The sequence below is a fragment of the Epinephelus fuscoguttatus genome, linkage group LG20, assembly GCF_011397635.1.
Source record: "Epinephelus fuscoguttatus linkage group LG20, E.fuscoguttatus.final_Chr_v1".
NCBI classification, from domain to species: Eukaryota; Metazoa; Chordata; class Actinopteri; order Perciformes; family Serranidae; genus Epinephelus; species Epinephelus fuscoguttatus.
In genome coordinates, this window is record NC_064771.1 from 4186190 (window position 1) to 4205737 (window position 19548).

Genomic DNA, 19548 nt, shown 5'->3' on the forward strand with positions numbered 1-19548 from the left:
TTCTGCATTGTCATCTGTTTCACTGTTCATTGTTGAATTTCTACCATACTGCAGAGTTGATATGTGCATCTGTTTTGTTTGGGATCATTGAAAAGAATACTATGTATCCATACCATTGCTTGAGCAGTATTGTGGTTATTGCTAAGTTAATGACATCATTCATGACAGGAATGAAATAGCTGTCAGATTTATAGGAGTGTGTTTCCCATCTCCTCTGGGGAGCCGCCTCTCTGTAAGCAGTTAAAATCCTGTTTGACAAGCAGATGAGCTCACTGAGCAAAACACTGAAATACATGTGTGATTAAATTAAGCTGATTCGGTGCCAAGGGACTCTCTGCTCCTATATCACTGCCTGGGTGGATGTGGATGAAGAAAAGGCTACACCTAAGGGTGTGTGTGTGTATACATAGTTGTGTGTGTAAGGTCTGAGTAATTCAGAAATTATCATGTGTGTCAGGGTGGGGGCTGTGATGAGTTTCTGTATTCAGAGAAGCAAAGGAAACCACCTATCAGTATCTTAGGTTTACAGTGGCATGCACAAGTCAAAATTTCATTTACTGTGAATAGCTAAGCGAGTAAAAGATGACCTGATTTCCAAAAGGCATGATGACACATTTCTTCAATATTTTAAGCAGGATTACTTTTTAATTTCAATCTTTTACAGTTTCAAAATAACAAAAAATGAAAAGGGCCTGAAGCAAAAGTTTGGTCACCCTGCATGGTCAGTACTTAGCAGCAGCCTCTTTGACAAGTATCTCAACTTCTAAATACTTTTTGTAACCAGCTAAGAGTCTTTCAATTCTTGTTTGGAGGATTTTCAACCATTCTTCCTGCAAAAGGCTTCTAGCTCTGTGAGATTCTTGGGCCATCTTGCATGCACTGCTCTTCGGAGGTCTAGCTACTGATTTTTAATGATGTTTAGGTCGGGGGACTGTGAGGGCCATGGCAAAACCTCCAGCTTTTATTGTTTGGTTTTATCTCAAACAACAACAACAAATAGCCATAAAATTAAAAGTAACAAAATGTCAGAAAAAGCACAACACAAATAAACAGTTTCATTCAGAAAAACAACAACAAAATAATGTGTTTGAGAGGGAACGGGGGAAGCAGAAAGCTTATTTAGTCCTGTCCCTTCCCCATCCCTATATATAAAAGATACCCTGACAAAATAATAAATAAATACAACAAAGCAATTATTAAAACAAAGATCAAGGCATACTTAAACTAGCCTCCTACAATATCCTAAACTGAATAAATTAATTTCCCAATCACTTCCCATATGCAACCAAAGTAAAATATTCAATGATCCATGACCCAGCCATGAATGAAGTTAGTTACATTTGTATTATATATGTTGTTTCATGTAAGGAACAGAAATGTAATAGAAGAAATACTTGCAGAAAGTAAATATAGTTGTTTAGAGGTCCTTGTTTTTGTATTTGTCAAGAATTGTTTTCTTGTATCTGTTTTTAAACTGTATAGAGCTAGTGCTTTGATTTCTTCATCAAGACCATTCCACGAGGTTACCCCACAGACCGATATGCACATGCTTTTAAGAGAAGTACGTACTCAAGGTTGTTTAAAATTCAGTTTTCCTCTTAGATCATATTTTCCTTCTCTATTTTGAAACATTTTTTGAATGTTTTCAGGAATGTTTTTAGGCCTGTGCCTCTTGAGGCAGTCCATTGTGGATTTCGAGGCGTGTTAACGATCATTATCCTATTGTAGAAGCCATCCTCTCTTCATCTTCAGCTTTTTTTACAGATGCTGTGATGTTTGCTTCCAGAATTTGCTGGAATGTAACTGAATCCATTCTTCCCTCTACCCATGAAATGTTCCCCATGCCACTGGCTGCAACACAAGCCCAAAGCATGATCAATCCACCCCCCTGTTCAACAGTTGGACAGGTGTTCTTTTTATGAAATTCTTTTTTTCTCCAAACATACCTTTGCTCATTGGGTCCAAAAAGTTCCATTTTTGTTTCATCAGTCCACAGGACTTGCTTCCAAAAAGCATCAGGCTTGTTTAGATGTTCCCTTGCAAACTTCTGACGCTGAATTTTGTGGTGAGGATGCAAGAAAAAAATTTCTTCTAATGGCTCTCCCATGAAGGTCATATTTGTACAGTTGTCGCTGCACAGTAAAACAGTGCACCACCACTCCAGAGAATCTTCCTGCAGGTCTTTTGCAGTCAAACAGGGGTTTTGATTTGCCTTTCTAACAATCCTATGAGCAGCTCTCTCTAAAGTTTTCTCTGTCTTCCAGACCTCAACTTGACCTCCACAATTCTCTTAACTACCATTTCTTAATTACATTACGAACTGAGGAAATAAGTACCTGAAAACCTTTTGCTATCTTCTTATAGCCTTCTCTTGCTTTGTGGGCAGATATATTTTAGTTAGTTCAGAGTGCTAGGCAGCTGTTTAGAGGAGCCCATGGCTGCTGATTGATGGGACAAGGTTTCAGGAGATAAAGCTTTGAAATTTGCATCACCTATCCCAAAGATGACTCCCTCTCTCTCTTCCTCCCTCCTTCCAGCCCTCCACCTCTCTTTCTCCCATCCTCAGCCCCTCTCTCTCTGAATTCAGTTAAATTCCATTCAGTACAGTTCAATTCCGTAAGCTTTAGTGGCATGAAATTTTGCTGCCAAAGCACAATTACTATTTAAGACAGTGAAATTCAGGAATAATTAACAATTTCTCCCTCTCTCTCTTCCTCCATTCCACCCAAATTTCAAAATCTACACCAGGTGAAATATACACCTTGATTAAAATACAGACTTATCACACAATTCAAAGCAGCCTCTGTAAAGACACTCCAAAACTATTATCGGACGCATTGCAAGTAAAGCAACTCTTACATTGTGAAGCCCATCACAAAACAAAGAGCACAAAGTCAACAATATAAGTTACGTTAAATTAAGCAACAGTTAGTTTCTGAGTAGCAGTAAAATTAGCTACTTTTTCAGTGTTGCCAATGATATCACCAAATGTGCTAAGCTAGCTACATGTAGCAGTGAAGGAGAGAGGAAAGGCAGACTGTCAACAAACAAACAAAATGACTGCCAGGAGGTTGAGGACTTCTGTCAACAAGCAAACAAAATGACTGCCAAAGTGACAGAAGACTCTGTCAACTAACAAAAAACAAAATGAGTGTCAAAGAGAAGGAGGGCTCTGTCAACAAACAAATAAACAGAAAGACAAAGCAGCATGTGAAGTTGGACATCAGTGTCTACTTCATCTCAATGAAAGACAAATAATTGCACTAAAACAACAAATGTAAGTTAGATACACTCTATTTATCTGTCTGTGTTTTTCTCTTTGCTCACTGGTGTATTTCCTGGGCCCTATTTCACATTAATTATAAAATTACATTTATCATGTAAATACATATTACTTGTATGGTTAGTGATTTAAGTCAGTAAGAAAATTATTGTACTCTCCCAAATTTAAAAGTCAACCATAGATCTTTTTCAATAATAATAATAATAATAATAATAATAATTATTATTATTATTATTATTATTATTATTATTATTATTATTATTATTATCATCATTATTACTAAATTAAAAGAAGAGCAAGTCTATCTTAATAAAAGCAAGATAAGGTATGGGGCCTGTGACTTGAAGCTTCATTATTTAAGTAATCAGTCTTACATGTTGTATAATCCAAAATTCATCTGCGAACATTTCTGCTTTGTCACACAGCAAACAGATAGTATTCCAGCAAAGAAACATCACACCATGCACAGAGAGTGGGAGGAACAGGGGTTAACAGTTGCTCATTTTTGCCTCTAGCACCTAAGTAGGTTAATCTGATCATACTCTGATTTACACGCTATCAAGATATATTTCTCTATCTATCTACTGTTGAACAAAAACTTCAATGTGACTTTTTTTTCTTCCAATTTTTACAGGTTCAAGTGAAAGATCTAAGAATTACTTTACGCACTCAGTAAATAGAGTTCTTTCAAATTTTGCTTGCAACTTTGTTAAAAATCTGTTAGTGAGCACTTCTACTTTTCCAAGATAATCCATCCACCTGATGTGGCATATCAAGATGCTGATTAAATAGCACCATTACTGGTGGATGGTCACAATAAAAGAACACTCTAAAATGTGATCACACAACACAATGACAGAGATTTTACCAGTTTTGAGGGAGCATGCCATTGGCATTTTGACTGCAGGGATGTCCACCAGAGCTGCTGCCCTTTAACTGATTGATCATTTCACTACTGGAAGACATTTTCAGAGTTTTTTTCTGTGAATTTGGCAGTACATCCATTGGCCTTACAACCTCACAAGTCTGTTATGATGGCAAGGTGAAGACCCTGGTGAGGACGATTAACATGCAGATGAGCTTCCTTGAGACAGTTTGTGCAGAAATTCTTCAGTTATGCAAAACAACTGTTGCATCAGTTGTTCAGGTGGCTGCTCTCAGACGATCTTACAGGTGAAGATGCTGAATGTGAAGGTCCTGAACTGTTGTGGTTCTGGTCTGTGGTTGTGAGGCAGGTTGGATGTACTGCCAAATTCACAGAAATGACATTGGAGACATCTTATGGTAGTGAAATAAATATTCAGTTCACAGGCAACAGCTCTGGTGGACATTCCTGTAGTCAGTGTGCCAATGACATGCTCCCTCAAAATTGGTGGCATCTGTGAACTTGTGCTGTGAGATCAAACTGCACATTTCAGAGTGGCCTTTTATTGTGACCATCCCAAGGCACACCTGTATAGTAATGATGCTGTTTGATATGCCACACCTGTCAGGTGGATGGATTATATTGTAAAAGAAGAAATGCTTACTGGCACGGATGATTTTTAACACACTTGCCATTAAAAGTTGAGAGAAATATATCTATTAAGCGCATAAAAAAGGTCTAAGATGTTTAAGTTAAACCTGGGAAAAATTGGGGCAAAACTAGAAGTGCTGGATTTAAACTTTTGGTCAGTAGGCCTACATATTTCTGAAAATCGGTAGGCTGTGGTTTTTGGTTTTAGTTTGGTGAACTAAACTCGAAACATAGGCTACTTATACACAAATAGCTGTGCATGGTTGGTTTCTGCCTGTTCACAGTGACTGTGCAGGAGTGACCTGGAAGACGAGCGGGTTTTGAACATTAACTTTAGTGTCAATCTTTGAGCCCAGCGGAACACACAGCACAGACACCGCTTCCTGCAGCCTCGACCCACCGCTCTGTCGTCTGCACAGCTGTAAGTTCCTCCACGACTTTGAAACCGTAAAACACAAACTGAATCTGGATACAGGAATGTGTGGCAGATTTAGAAGTTCGATCAGGAAGTTGAAGCGTAGTTTAGCTCGATGAGTCTTGCCGACAGACATAACCAAGTCACATGACCGATCGCTTCTCTTCAGGCTGAAACTATGTTTGTTTTGTTGCTTATCAATCTGCAGCTGATCCCTGCGAACTCTACCGACCATGGAAATCTCATTTGCAGGCAAACGAGCTCTGGTGACCGGAGCAGGAAAAGGTAAAGCAACACTTAACACAAATACACACACAAGACGGAAGCCAACGTGCGTACACTGACACCACCAGGCTGTTTTAATAATCGCATCCTCTCCAGCCTTACAACCTACAACACATACAGAGGATTTATCCCAATATCCCTCCTCGACTCCTTCGTCTTCTATCCTCGATCACTTGACCCGGAAATCGATTGAGACTCGTCATCGTGTAGGACGTCTCAATACGTTAAATGCGCTCTGAGGAATCCAGGAGTTGAGGAGAGAGGAGAGAGGAGGTTTTCAGAGGGGAGGGAATCAAGGTAGGGGGAATCGAGTGCAGGCCTCGCAGAAGTCTTTTACCGACCGCCTCACATGAACACATTGTGTGACTCTAAGCACGACACGGTGTATATTATAAATAGGCTACAGAACGCAGGTTGTTCTTAATGTGCAGGTTCAAGATTCAAGCTTCAGGACAACTTTATTAATCCCCTAAAGGGCAATTTCATTTGACAGCTCGCACAACAACACACACACAAAGTAAAAGTGAAAAGTAAATAGAGAATTAAATAGTGCCAGGACGGTAGAGCTCCCTATAGGCAGTGTACTTGCTGCAGTGGCTGTGGGCTTGTTTCCAGCCTGTGGCCCTTTGCTGCATGTCACCCCCCTCTCTCCCCCTTTCATGCTTTTTGGATCAAAAATGGCTCTTTTGTTAGTAAAGATTGCCAACCTTTGGCACACACACACACACACACACACACACACACACACACACACACACACACACACACACACAGGGTCTAAATTTTCCCATCTACACTCAAGCCCTTGAGAATGTTTTAACTGATCACAAAAGAAACAATGAAACATTATAGTCCTGGCGTATTTTATAATTTATTTATGAGTTTAACCGTTCAAATATTTCTTCTGTTATTGATTCAATTCCATTGTCCCCTAAAGAGACACTTGTCTTGCAGCCAGGAGAAACACAGAACACACAGACTTGAACATATAGAGTAGGCTACATGAAACATAATAAATCAGTAACGGTAAGAACATGACCCCAGCAACATCAAAAGATTAAAAACTGTCTGAAGCCACAAAATTATTTGAGTCGTATGATTACTAATAGGTCTAAATGAGCATTCACAGGTATGTTTTACCAACGAATTGCTACTCTGCAGTGAGCTATTTATGATTTTTGGTGCTTTAACTATGCAGCATTTGTGGTGATAGAAAACAGAATCTGTCCTGGCACTATTAAATCATTAATTCCTCAAAGACTTTTACTTTTTTGGATTTGGAATCCATCGGTAGCCCAGCTGGTAGACCACCGGCATAAGGCAGTTACAATGGGCCCCTGTGCACGCTATTATGACAGGCCCTAGTTCACGCTATCGTGCACATATCGTCTTGTCACATGATCAGAGACTTGACACTTGATAACATCAGCATACATATTACCCAGCAAACATCATTGCATATCTGTATATAACAAAAAATACCAAAGAAAATAAGATTTAATTTAATAATTTTAATAGCTGATTTATAGTCATAGAATGAGCATATCATTTTGTTACAGATGCTAATGACTATTTTACAAAAAAAGAAAAAGTAAACATGACAGACATGGGTTTGTATTTTTCAAGGGCATATATAGCAGTTGCACTGTTTTAATTGAATGGGTTCTTGTTTGAACACAGGCATATTTCCAAGGTGACAGTTACTCATGAGGGCCCATTCTCCACCCAACACATTGTTGGAGGGCCCTCTCACTTTATGGGCCCCCCACCTCACAGGCCCCAATGCAACTGCACTGCCTGCGCCATCTATATTTAAGTCTCTGTGGGAAACTCAAGACTAGCCAACAGTATTGAGGGTCAGCAAAGATAAATGAATATTTAAAAGAAAAAAAGTGAGTAATTTCCATATGATGTTTTTTTTTTTTTTTTTGTCAAAACCATCAGGAGCCACTTGAGAAGGGCTCAAGAGCTGTAGCTTGCCTACCCCTGAGCTACAGTGTCTTTAGGTTCATCATTACTTGCTGATGTTGTGCAGTCAAAAAGTGTTCCAACTCACCAGAACTGAATTTGAATTGTAGTGGAGGTCCCAACATTTCTGAACATGTCAGGCTGAATGTTGGAGAAATGCATCTAAAATGATGCACAGGACATCCAGAATATTTTCTGTTGGTAGAAGAGTGCAACCATAAAAAAGAAAACAAAACCCTCAGGTACTGGGTGTAAACATTCATTTCACACAATGTAAGAGTCAGGAACATGTTTGATTTAATTTGATTGACTTTCTTGTCTACCTCAGTGGAAATGTATACAATGCACATAACACAGCACACCATTAGAAACATACAGAATTAGTATAGTGCAAATGGGCAAATGAAGCTTTTGCAGACTGCATAGCCTGCAGGCTGCATGTGGAGAGGGGTTTATTTGTAAAGTTAAAGGATAAAATGTGGGATTCAAGAAGTCAAAAACCTACAGCATTGAGATAAGTTAACCATTTTGAGCCCTTTAAAGAGAGAAAATTACAAAAATATAACAATACATGTGGGAATGACACATGGGACTTAAAAGCAAGAGGGATACACACACATTGAAACACTGAGTGAAAGTGTTTTGATACATGAAATCATGATTAGGGCATGTACCAGTTACCTAGTTAAAGAATGGGAATAAATCAAACAGCGACAGAGATATACCCTTTAATAGCTTGCAAAATTAAAAATATCTGATAGAGCTAACACAAGTAACATATTACGTCATATTTATCAGATTTTGGAAAACTCTAGAAGTCAGGAAATTAAAGCAATCACCGGCTAGGAGAAGGAATTAAAGGTAGTTATACCTCCAGACATCTGGAAAGACAAAAGTAATAATACATGTATGACTACGAGTATTATTGGAAAATCAAATATGTTTCTTTTTAACACCTGTTATCCAAGCAAAGTGCTTTAGCTGGTGGAGAAAATGTGGGGAGGTAGAAGCCAGCCACATCCACATATTCTATTCCTGTCCAGATTTGCAGCAATATTGGACAGAAATAAGGGGAGCGATAGACAGCATTTTCCAGCGCTTACTAATTTTGGGGCCCGAGCAGCTATTACTTGGCCAAACACCACAGCTACTCTCTCAACACAAGAATAGGCTACATATCTTTTGGAACTTTAAGAGTAGCCACACTTAAACAGATAACAAAAAACTGGTTGAAACCGGAGGCACCACAACTCAGAAAATGGAAAGTTAAAATTAACGAGATCTATAAAATGGAGATGATAAACCACAGCATTAGGAATCTAGCTAAACTATTTGATGAAAGATAGAGGAGAATGCAGAAAACAGGTATTATACAGAAGTAAAAGGCAGGGGAAAATGAGAGGAGATGGAAGAGGAGAAGGTATGAAAGGAAAGATGGGGGAAGAGAAGAAAGAAACATACTTTTTCCAGGATGTCCCCTGAACCAAACCAATTCTTATTTCTTATTTAAGTCTTTTTTTCTGTGGTGTATCTTCTAAGAGTCTTAGTTATTTTATTGACTTTACTCATGTTTATTATTTATTGCAGTAATCCTATGTATGCATAAAGGTATAGATGTATGTATTATTATTAACTATCCAGTCATATCTATGTTATTTTATTTTATTTATTTATTTATTTTTTTTTACTTGTACAGTAGCTATTGTAATGATTGACACTTCCACTTTTCTTTTGTTTCTATGTGAAGTAGCTCAACTGTTGTAAGGGACTATAATTTTGACAAATAACGTGTATTTTTTTATTAAAAAATTAATAAAGCAAGAGGGATACACACACATCGAAACAGTGAGTGAAAGTATTTTGATAAGTGCAGTCATGATTAAAGCTTGATATTTTACTAATGTTTTGATACTAGTATTAATGTGATAGGGCCTACCTGCTGTATTGGAACAAAAAACTTTTTTTGATACTTTTTTTTTTTTTTTTAGATTGTTTTTTGGGGCTTTTTGCCTTTAATATACAGGACAATGTGAAATGGGGAGACAGAGAGAGTGGAGGGAGACATGCAGCAAAGGGTTGCAAGCTGGAGTCGAGCTCGAGACCACTGCGGCGCGGCATCGCCTCTATACATGGGGCGCCGGCACTATCCGCTAAGCCAACGCCCCCCCCACCCCATACTTTAAGAAATATTATCACGTTTACTTTTATAAAATCCTTTTTGTATCCAACAGAAAAAGAATGTAGAATGTATCATCATTTTTCCACACATGTAGGAGTTTGGTATCAAGAGGACACATTTTAAGTTCCCCTATGTGTCATTTATGAGCAGTATATAAACTGCTGTCAGATATTTGATAAATGGTGTTTAACACACCATGATGTAGCTGGAGGCTGCTGTATGAACAGATGGTGAATGACAATATAGTCAATCTCAGACAACCCTGCTTTACAGGAGAGGTTATTTGTTAATTGTTGACAAATGCTGTACATTAATACACGCTCAGATTGTCCTTATACCTGATTATAACTAAACCTCCGTATAGTGAGTTCTAAAGCATTTATTACATGTTCACTGCTCATTAATCCTAAATACTGGGACTGACAGTTAAGTGTAACCGCTGAAATTAATGAATTGATAAAAACTGAGGTGACAGAAATAATACCAATTAAAAATGAAAAAACTGATGCAATTTCATGTGAATTTTGAAAGACTGATGGAGGCATGTGATGAATTTGCACATACCCACACAGAGTCTTGTCAGTTCCAACACACTGAGAAAAAGGAATAGAAAAGGCTTTGTTCGTGGAGCGCAGTGTGGCAAAGCCTGAGACATGTGTGGAATGTGTGTGTGTGTGTGTGTGTGTGTGTGTGTGTGTGTGTCAGCTCTGGTGTCACAGCAGCAGCTCTACTCTGTAATAAGTCTTTGTGTTTATGGATGTTTTGTGTCCCAGGGATCGGCAGGGCTACGGCTCTGGCTCTGGCACGCTGCGGGGCAAAGGTCACGGCGGTCACACGTACGCAGGCTGACCTCAACAGTCTGGTGCAGGAGGTACTACACTTACTTTGACTCATAGTTATATGTGATGAATAGGAGAGGGGGGAGAGATTCCAGTGGTAATGACTTACGAATCATTACGTCATCTGACAAATGAGGACGGTTATATTCTTACAGAGCTGATTGTGTGAGGGTTCAAACTCTGTGCACTAACAATATTGTTGGAACCTGACCTTTGTAACGGGTCCCCAATTAATGGAAACTTAAGGTTCAAAGTATCATGCTGAAGTAGGCAGGGAAATAGCTAAACACAGCTGCCAGGCTGCCCGCCAGCCTACATTTTACAATGCTAATTGCAAATGTTAGCTGGGCTGCCGGGCTACTCACCTAACACAACCGTAACGCCTGACCCATTGCTGGGACAGAGCCGCTAATAACTCAAGCTCCGGACATTAACCCATGCTACGATTGTAACATTAAATTTAATTGAATCGACATGGCGACATGTGCCTAACATTACTGTAACACTAATTAAAACAGACATTTGACTCCGCCATTTCACTTCGAAAATACGCGCTGCCATTGCTCACTGGCTTTAGCCTTTTATAGGGAGGGAGGGCCAAGGGCTCTGAGAGGGGTGGAGGGTGGGGGGGATTCACATGAACATACATGAACACGCAGCCGGACCGGGTTGTAAACAAGGGGCTGGAGATCAACACAGAGAGAGGGTGCGTGAGGTCATGCTATACTCCAGATGAAATTACACCTCTAGTTCTTCACATAGCAATTTTTTAATTCCTTCAATCTAGAAATGATGAATTTTGCTTATTGCTCCTTTAAGTTGGCTTGGTGACATCACAGAGTCACATGTCACTGTGACAGTAGTGCCCAATCAAGTTTGAAAACTGGGTCCATGGGCAGGACTCTCACTGAGGTGTGACAACAGTCCTGTAGAGATGAATGCCAAATGGCTGTCCTTTGCTTTGATAAACAAAGAACATGCGGTCTTGGCCACCATTTCAGATGGCAAGACCCAGAGGGAAATCCTTTACATGTCCAGTTTAGATCTTAACAAATGATACATCATCTGTGGTCCAGTGAATCCCAACAATATCACACTGTGTATCTTTTAATTTTAGATTCATTACCTTAAACAAACTTTGGCTAACATAAGCCCCCATATGTGTTTAGTTTTCAGACTCTATTATTTTCACGTCATTCTGATACATCAGAGCTTTCACAACAATTAGTCTTCCCAGTTACAAAATTGATTAAGTCATGGTGCAAAATGTCTTTTACCACAACATTAACTGTAACCTATCAAAACCATTGTGAAATACATAAACATCAATCACTGCGTTATGGGTAACATGAGTGGTTTAAAACACATTTAAACACAGTTTTCTTCGCCTTATTTCCCTAAACTCATTGTCTCACGACATGCTGGGAAACTCCACCCATTTAGCCCTGACACACCACAATATGTTAAGTGCACAATGATAGTGTTGTTTATTGGCCTTAAGCCAATTAGGTGTAATCAGCTTTATAAAGTTTAGTCATTGTAACTCAAAACGCAAAAATTGTTGACTTAACAGAAGAAAAATATGTGATGAGTTTTGTGTGAACATAAAGATTTTATGTTATTCTGACAATGCAGGGCATTTATGTAGACTTTACATTAAAATGTTGTGTCATGGATGAATTGAGGTTTCACTGTACAGGAAGATAAATATTTGAAAAGCAAAACCAAGAGCCTTACTTCAATATATTCTATTTTTATATTTTGAATGCAAGATATGAACTATTTGACACTCCCCCCCCCCGTTCCTAATTTGTTTCTCACTCGTTTCTCAATTAACTAATCAATAACTAATCATTAGCTACTCTATGAACTTTGATGATCTGTTACTCAATAACTAATGGTTCACTAACAGTTAGTTCCTCATTTTTGTCCTGCTTATTATTTAATGTTTTGTCTCCTTATTGTCAAGTGTTACTGAGATTTGTTTCTAATGATTAACTCTGGAGCTGTGTCCTAGTTCTGTGCTAAATACTAACAGTATACAGTGTGTCTCTACTAACAGGACATGATTCTGTTTTTACTGTATTCATTGTTGGATGGATTATTATTGGTTTAATATTCACACTGAGCCATTTCTGTTTTTGTCCTTCTCCTTCATCTCCTCCTCTGTCTACTGTCTGCACTGACATCTTTGGCATTGGCTTCCTCTCACAGTGTGCATCCATCAGCCCCGTGTGTGTGGACTTGGCCGACTGGGGGGCCACAGAGACAGCCTTGCGGGATGTTGGCCCCATTGATCTGCTGGTGAATAATGCTGCCTATGCCAATCTGCAGCCATTTCTGGAGGTCACACCTGACCAGTTTGACAAGTAAGATTAAATACTCTGTGATGATGATATCCAACTAGAAAGCTGCCGCAAAATAAATACTCAGAGAACACAACATGATTTAGAAATTTTGAGTTGGAATATACAGTTTCACCATGTGGCAAACTATATGTTTATTATGTTCTAAGGTGTCTTTCATCTCCAGGTCATTCAATGTGAATGTGAAAGCTGTGCTGCATGTCTCTCAGGTATAATGATGGCTCAAATCCACATCAATACATAATTGTTTTTTTGTCTTTTTCCTCTTGTTAGAAGCTGGCCAAATGTAGATGATGTCCAGATGTTTACATAGACTTTGATGCAGTTCGGCAAAAGCACATGTTTTGATTGATCTAACGATTTACACTAAACTCAGGTTTTGGTGTCAAGGAAAATATTGTATCCTTCAATATCACAATTACAGGAAATATGGTTTAATCGCAGCATTACTTTGAATTCAGATATTTGTATCTAAATGCTCCTGTTGAGTCAAACAGAATTGTGTCTCTGTGGTCAGATCGTGGCTGGTGGTATGAAGGCTAGAGGATCAGGAGGCTCCATCGTGAATGTGTCCAGCCAGGCGTCACAGTGTGCCCTCAGAGACCACACAGTCTACTGTGAGTACCACAGGAGCAGCCATGTGCCAACATTCACCTGAAACGTTTCCCTGAAGAAAAATATTTCAGTTAGCAGATCTCTTGAATGAAAGAAGCTATTAGAAGTGTTCAGTACATATCTGAACATATCTTTAACAAAATCTTTTAACTGAACTGACTGTACCGAATCATCATTGCTGACTGAATCACTGCTCCCCACTGGTGACCAAGAGCACCACTGTCATCTTAGCTGTGAGATACAGAACAATACTGTCTGGTTAAGTATTCCTTTAACCAGACAGTATTGTTCTGTGAGATACAGAACAATACTGTGAGATACAGAACAATACTGTCTGGTTAAAGGAATACTTCATCCCGAAATGACCATTAGTATATCAGTTACTCACCATGAATGATGAATTCAAAAACTGAGGACAGGAACTGAGGTCTCGATGAATTGAGGTCATAAGTGGCCACATTTAACAACAGCAAAACTATATCAAAACATCCATTTTCAAGCTCTCACACAACTTGTGCAGTATAATCCAGGTTTCATTTATCCAGTCATATGCTCAGTACCTCCCAAACAGACAGCCCTTTTTGACAAGGAACGGAGCGAAAAGTGAAACTTACCTATGTTCTCTCCAAAGCCGGATTTCACTGACAAAAACAGTAGTTTTCCATTTTACCTTTGCTTGTTTGTACGTGACTTTGATAAATCCAAAATAACCTTTTCAAACACCAAAGTCACACGGCAACACAGACAAACTAACTGATCGAGGCAGGTGGCATGGTGGTGCAGTGGTTAGCATTGTCGCCTTACAGTAACTTGGGTGGAGGGTTCAAAGCCAAGAAAAGCCCAGAGGGGTGGGGAAGCCCTCCTGTGTGGCTGTTCTCCCCATGTCAGTGTGGGTTTTCTGTGGGTACTCCGGCTTCCTCCCACAGTCCAAAGACATGCAAGTTAGGTTAACTGGGTGACTCTAAATTGCCCATGTACTAAACCATTGTGAGTGTGAACGGTTGTCTTTCTCTATGTGTCAGCCCTGTGATAGTCAAGCACCCTGTCCAGGGTGTACCCCACAATGTCAGCTGGAATAGGCTCCAGGTGGATGATGGTTCAGGCAGCAGAACATTCACCATTGCATCTCCAGACTCTTTCATGCTTGTCACATGTGCTGATTGTGAACCTGCTCTCATCTCTAAAGAGAACTGGGTGCCAGTGGCAGTCCTGCCAATTCTGGTGTTGTCTGGCGAATGCTAATCGAGCTGCATAGTGCTTGGCTGTGAGCACAGGTCCTACTATAGGGGCTCTCATGCCACCCTCATGGAGTCTGTTTCTGACAGTTTGGTCAGAATCATGCACACCAGTAGCCTGCTGGAGGTCATTTTGTAGGGCTCTGGCAGTGCTCCTCCTGTTCCTCCTCAAACAAAAGAGCAGATACTGGTCCTGCTGTTGGGTTGATGCCATTCTATGGCCCTGTCCAGCTCTCCTTGTGTAACAGTTGGCCTCTGATATCTCATCCATGGTCTTGTGCTGGGAGACACAGCAAACCGTCTCATGACTGCACTTATAGATGTGCCATCCTGGAGGAGCTGCACTACCTGTGCAACCTGATTGGGCTGCAGGTACCGCCTCATGCTACCAGTAGTGACAATGACACTAGCAGAACACAAAACTAGAGCAGAATCAGTCAGGAAGGACAGGGAGAGAGCAACTGTCTGTGGCCACCACATGTAAAACCATTCCCTTTTTGGGGGTTGTCTTGCTTTTGCCTCTTCATTGCACCTGTTGTCACTTTCATTTGCACCAAAGGTGAAACTGATTCACAACCACTTGTGCTTCCTAAATGGACACATTGATATCACTGAGGTTTAACTGACTTGGTGTTACACTGTGACCATTAAGTGTTCCCTTAATTTTTTTTGAGCAGTGTATTTATTTATTGTGTGATCATGAAAAACACGTTACTTTGTCACATAAAAAAAAAAAAAATGAGGAGTTGGTGTTTCAGTGTTTTACACCAGAGAGCAACATAAACCTGCCAATGCCAAATCCAAAGCACTTTTATTAATTTACATATGGAGGTGCAAGGGAGCTTTTTCTTTTTTGAGATGGAGTTACATTGTCTATGTTAAAATGATAAACAATCAACTGTCCAATCACAGCTTAGGGCGTGACCATGGGTGATGCTTGGTGTCTGACGGCAGCCATGACAGACAGCCTTCTTGTGGATCAGCTGTCTTGAGGGACATTACTATTGACAGGACATATAGTTACATTTGTAATTCCATAATGGGACACATAATATATTTCCCTGTTAACTACTCTGCTAACCACTGTTTAGCTGATTCAGTTATTTGTAGATTTGTATCAGAAGTTGCAGAGGGCAGCACTGACACTGCAAATGAACAGGGCCCATGTTTCACTGCTGCAGCCCTGGTAAAGTTCCTGTTGTCTAAGTGTTCCTGTCATTGTTCAGGTGCCACTAAAGGAGCCCTGGATATGCTGACTAAAGTGATGGCTCTGGAGCTGGGACCCCACCAGGTAGAGTCATTCTTACATAACACAGCAACCTCTTTCTATAATTCTCATCATAGTCTGGCTTGTTACATTTTACAGTCAGCTGAGTGAACATTATTTAGCTTGATCCCAGAATTGTCATTAGTAGCCACGGTGGATGCTGTTTAGCAAATTTACAGTGTGCAGTGAAATCTTGTGCACAGAAAAATAAATAAGCACAATTAAATCTTATTAATGTGTATCTTCTATTCAAGGGCGTGTTTTAAAAATGAGAGGATGAATGGTGCTCTCAGTGATTGAATATTGGAATAGTTTTAACTGAACTGTCAGTGTTGTGTTCTGATCAGATCCGTGTGAACAGTGTGAACCCCACAGTGGTGATGACTGAGATGGGTCGCCAGGGCTGGAGTGACCCCGAAAAAGCCAAGACCATGACGTGCCGCATCCCTCTAGGCCGCTTTGCAGGTCAGACACTACAGGCTGTATATACATGCTGTTGACAGTGATCCTATCCCCATCCATAATCTATACTTGCTGGAGCCTATCCCAGCATACCTTGAGTGGAAGGCAGGGTGCACCACGAAAAGGTTGCCAGTCCATCTGATTACTACCTGCACATCTTCAAGGCATAGTTTCACATTTGGGAAATGTGAGATGAGAGGATAATAATGTAAAAATATTGTTTTTAAGATTTCACAAGGAACTGCTCCTAGTTACCCTTACAGTAATTTTAAGAGGTTGGGGGAAGCCCAGAGTCATAACACCATAGCCAGAGTAGCAAATCTTTATAGATTTAAGTGGAAGATGGTGTCATGAAATGGAATAAGCTTCCTCTGTTTATTAAAACTGAGGTATGCACCTCAATTTTGGTGTTTTGGGCAAAAAACCCATGATAGTTTTTGAGCATATTGTAATTAAAGTATTATGAGAGAAAACTAGACGTTTACCTCCTCTTGCCCTTCTTTTCAGGCTTTAGAAAATCTAGCCTGTGATGGGAGACTTTGACCAATCACAGGTAATTTCAGAGAGAGGGTGTTCTACAAATGCAGATGCAGGTGCACATCCCATTGGATGGTAAAAATCAGAATGGTGAAGAATCCTGCACAGAGAGTTGCTATTCCCACATTGGCAACAACTGCCTACACTGATAGCAACCCAAAAAAAGTTAGATGGGCTTATAGTCTGACGATAAACACACACAACATGTCAATATTGGCAAAGTTTTTCAGAAATGAAGAGAATATGTTGGTAACAGTTTAGTCTTCTGCTAACTGGCGCTGAAGGCTCACGACTGCTGCTTTAAGTAAAAGTTTACCTAACTGATGTTATTTAGAGCCTCGAATCACAGTGTGTCCTTCACCTCACTCTCCGCTGCCACAGACCACTTCACTTAGAGGAGCGCGGCCAGCAGCTCTGAAGACTGACCCCCAGTCAGCGGCTACGGCAACTTGAATCAAGCCAGCACAAACCCCTGATCTGAGGAGCCACACAGTCCCTACCTGCTGCCGGATCAGCAAACTTTCTGTTGCTGCCGTTACACAGGTTAGACCCAACGCTGGGACCCAACAACAACCCGCTGGGACACTCTGCTTTGGGGGGTTTGTGCTGGCTGTATTCAAGCTGCTAGTTGCTGACCAAAGGTCCGTCTCCAGAGCTGCTGCAGACTCTCCTCCCAGGGAAGCAGTCCGCAACTGCAGGGAGTGAAGCGGAGGGACCATGGGATAGCTAGCAGCAGATTCTCACCTCATTTGTGGTCCAATATACAGAGAGAGCGGAGCAAGGAGGGACTGAATGAATCAACTTTTGCGCAACTTTACAATGAAATGTGATAAAGAAATGAGCGTATGGTAAACACGTTACTGTGTGAAGCGTGTGCATATACTTTTGGTCGTCTGGTGGAAGGGGCTTAGGACAGAGAGGGGGGAGCTGCAGGAGGAAGAGGTATTTTTGATAGGAGGGGGTCAAAGGCAAAGGCTAAGCCTTGGCTGATAGATTGCATTCCTTTATAGAATATGAAGATCTTTATTATTTTTTCCATCTACCGTCCACTTAATTGATCTTTGCATCTTTATTTATTTCTCAACTGTTATCTTTTTATGATTTTTTTCCTGTTTTTCCCCTATCTAAAAGATCTTTATCAATTATTTGGTCATGATTGTTGTGTTTTCTTTGTTCTTCTGCTCCCACTGCTCAACCTCCTCAGAGAGTTCATCCTAGGGTTCTGAAAAGGAGGCTGATGGTTAATTCAGATTCAGGAATGTGGATTCACCCTCTCCTGCCCATTCAATCTACATGCATTTTGTGTTCACATTCTCTGCATGAATGTCTAGCATGTTCTTGGTCAATGTTGGACTCCGCTGACTTGAATTGTCCCCAGAATTGTCACCCGAATTTGTGACAAGACTGACTTGACACCAATTCTGTTTACGGTTTTCACTGATAGTCGGGATCCCTAGGTGTAGCCAAAGAGTGCATTTAAATCTAAATCTAATGTTACTGTCAGCTTGGACACAAACAAAATGCCCCCAGCGGTGCAGTTATGCAGTGTATGCACATACTATACATACTTACACTCAATAAAAGTGTTAACTGAGCTCCCTGTGTATGTGTGTGTGTGTGTGTGTGTGTGTGTGTGTGTGTGTTTGCAGAGGTGGAAGACGTGGTGAACAGTATTTTGTTCCTGCTGAGTGATAAAAGCAACATGACAAATGGAGTCACTCTGCCGGTGGACGGAGGCTTCCTGTCCTGTTGACAAACTTGAGTCTCGTCTCAGGACACTGCCCCCCTGTTCAGAGGGAAAACAAGTATCTCCTGTCTCATCATCTCACTGCAATATACAAAAGAGGTCAATTTAACAAAGAAATTAAATTCAACTACTGCACAAATCAACCTCTAACTTTTCTTTATTTGTGAATTATATTTATTGTAGTATTATAGTAGTATTAATATGTCATATATGTTTCTTTGGTAGTTATCATAATAATTTTGATATTTATTGGTACCTACAGGGCACCACATGTTTGCAGGTGAGGTTAGAAACAAGTCTGAGTAATGATGATGTAGAATATTTTAAAGGTCTATTGTTTAGGATTTAGTGGCATCTAGTGGTGAGCTTGCAGACTGCAACCACCTGAAATTCCTCTCCCATGTGCAACGCGTATAGGAGAACTAAGGTGGCTGATGCAAAAACGCTGATGGCCCTAGAGCCAGTGTTTGGTTTGTTCATTCTGGGCCACTGTGAAACAACATGTTGGGCTCCATGGATTCTGTTAACCCAACCTGGTAAGGACCCTTCAAAGGTCTCACAAACTAAAAGCAGTCATGTGATGAATAGCAGTAGAGAATTAAAAACACATTTTCCAACATAAATTATGTTTATTTTCTGACATATCTCCAATTTCTGTATTTTCTTTAGACATTGTTTTGTTTCAAGGTGACACTAGCTGAAAAGGTTGGGCACCAGTATACTTTAGATAGCACTGTAAAAATCCATCTGTTATCTGTAACCACTCAGAGGGGTGGGGCTGATCCCAGTGGGTAATTATAAATATGTGCACAATATGTTTTTTGGTGGATTTAA

General features: G+C 40.2%; 1 protein-coding gene across 1 annotated transcript; it reads left to right on the plus strand.

Annotated features, from left to right (window-relative positions):
* The first annotated feature begins 5075 nt into the window (after nucleotides 1-5075).
* dcxr (dicarbonyl/L-xylulose reductase) lies at nucleotides 5076-18853 on the plus strand. The gene is made up of 9 exons (XM_049563937.1): nucleotides 5076-5220; nucleotides 5423-5499; nucleotides 10420-10517; nucleotides 12700-12854; nucleotides 13018-13060; nucleotides 13369-13468; nucleotides 15928-15992; nucleotides 16316-16433; nucleotides 18617-18853. The coding sequence occupies exons 2-9, from the start codon at nucleotides 5448-5450 to the stop codon at nucleotides 18718-18720; spliced, it is 735 nt and encodes a 244-aa protein (XP_049419894.1). The 5' UTR covers nucleotides 5076-5220; nucleotides 5423-5447; the 3' UTR covers nucleotides 18721-18853.
* The last annotated feature ends 695 nt before the right edge of the window (nucleotides 18854-19548 follow it).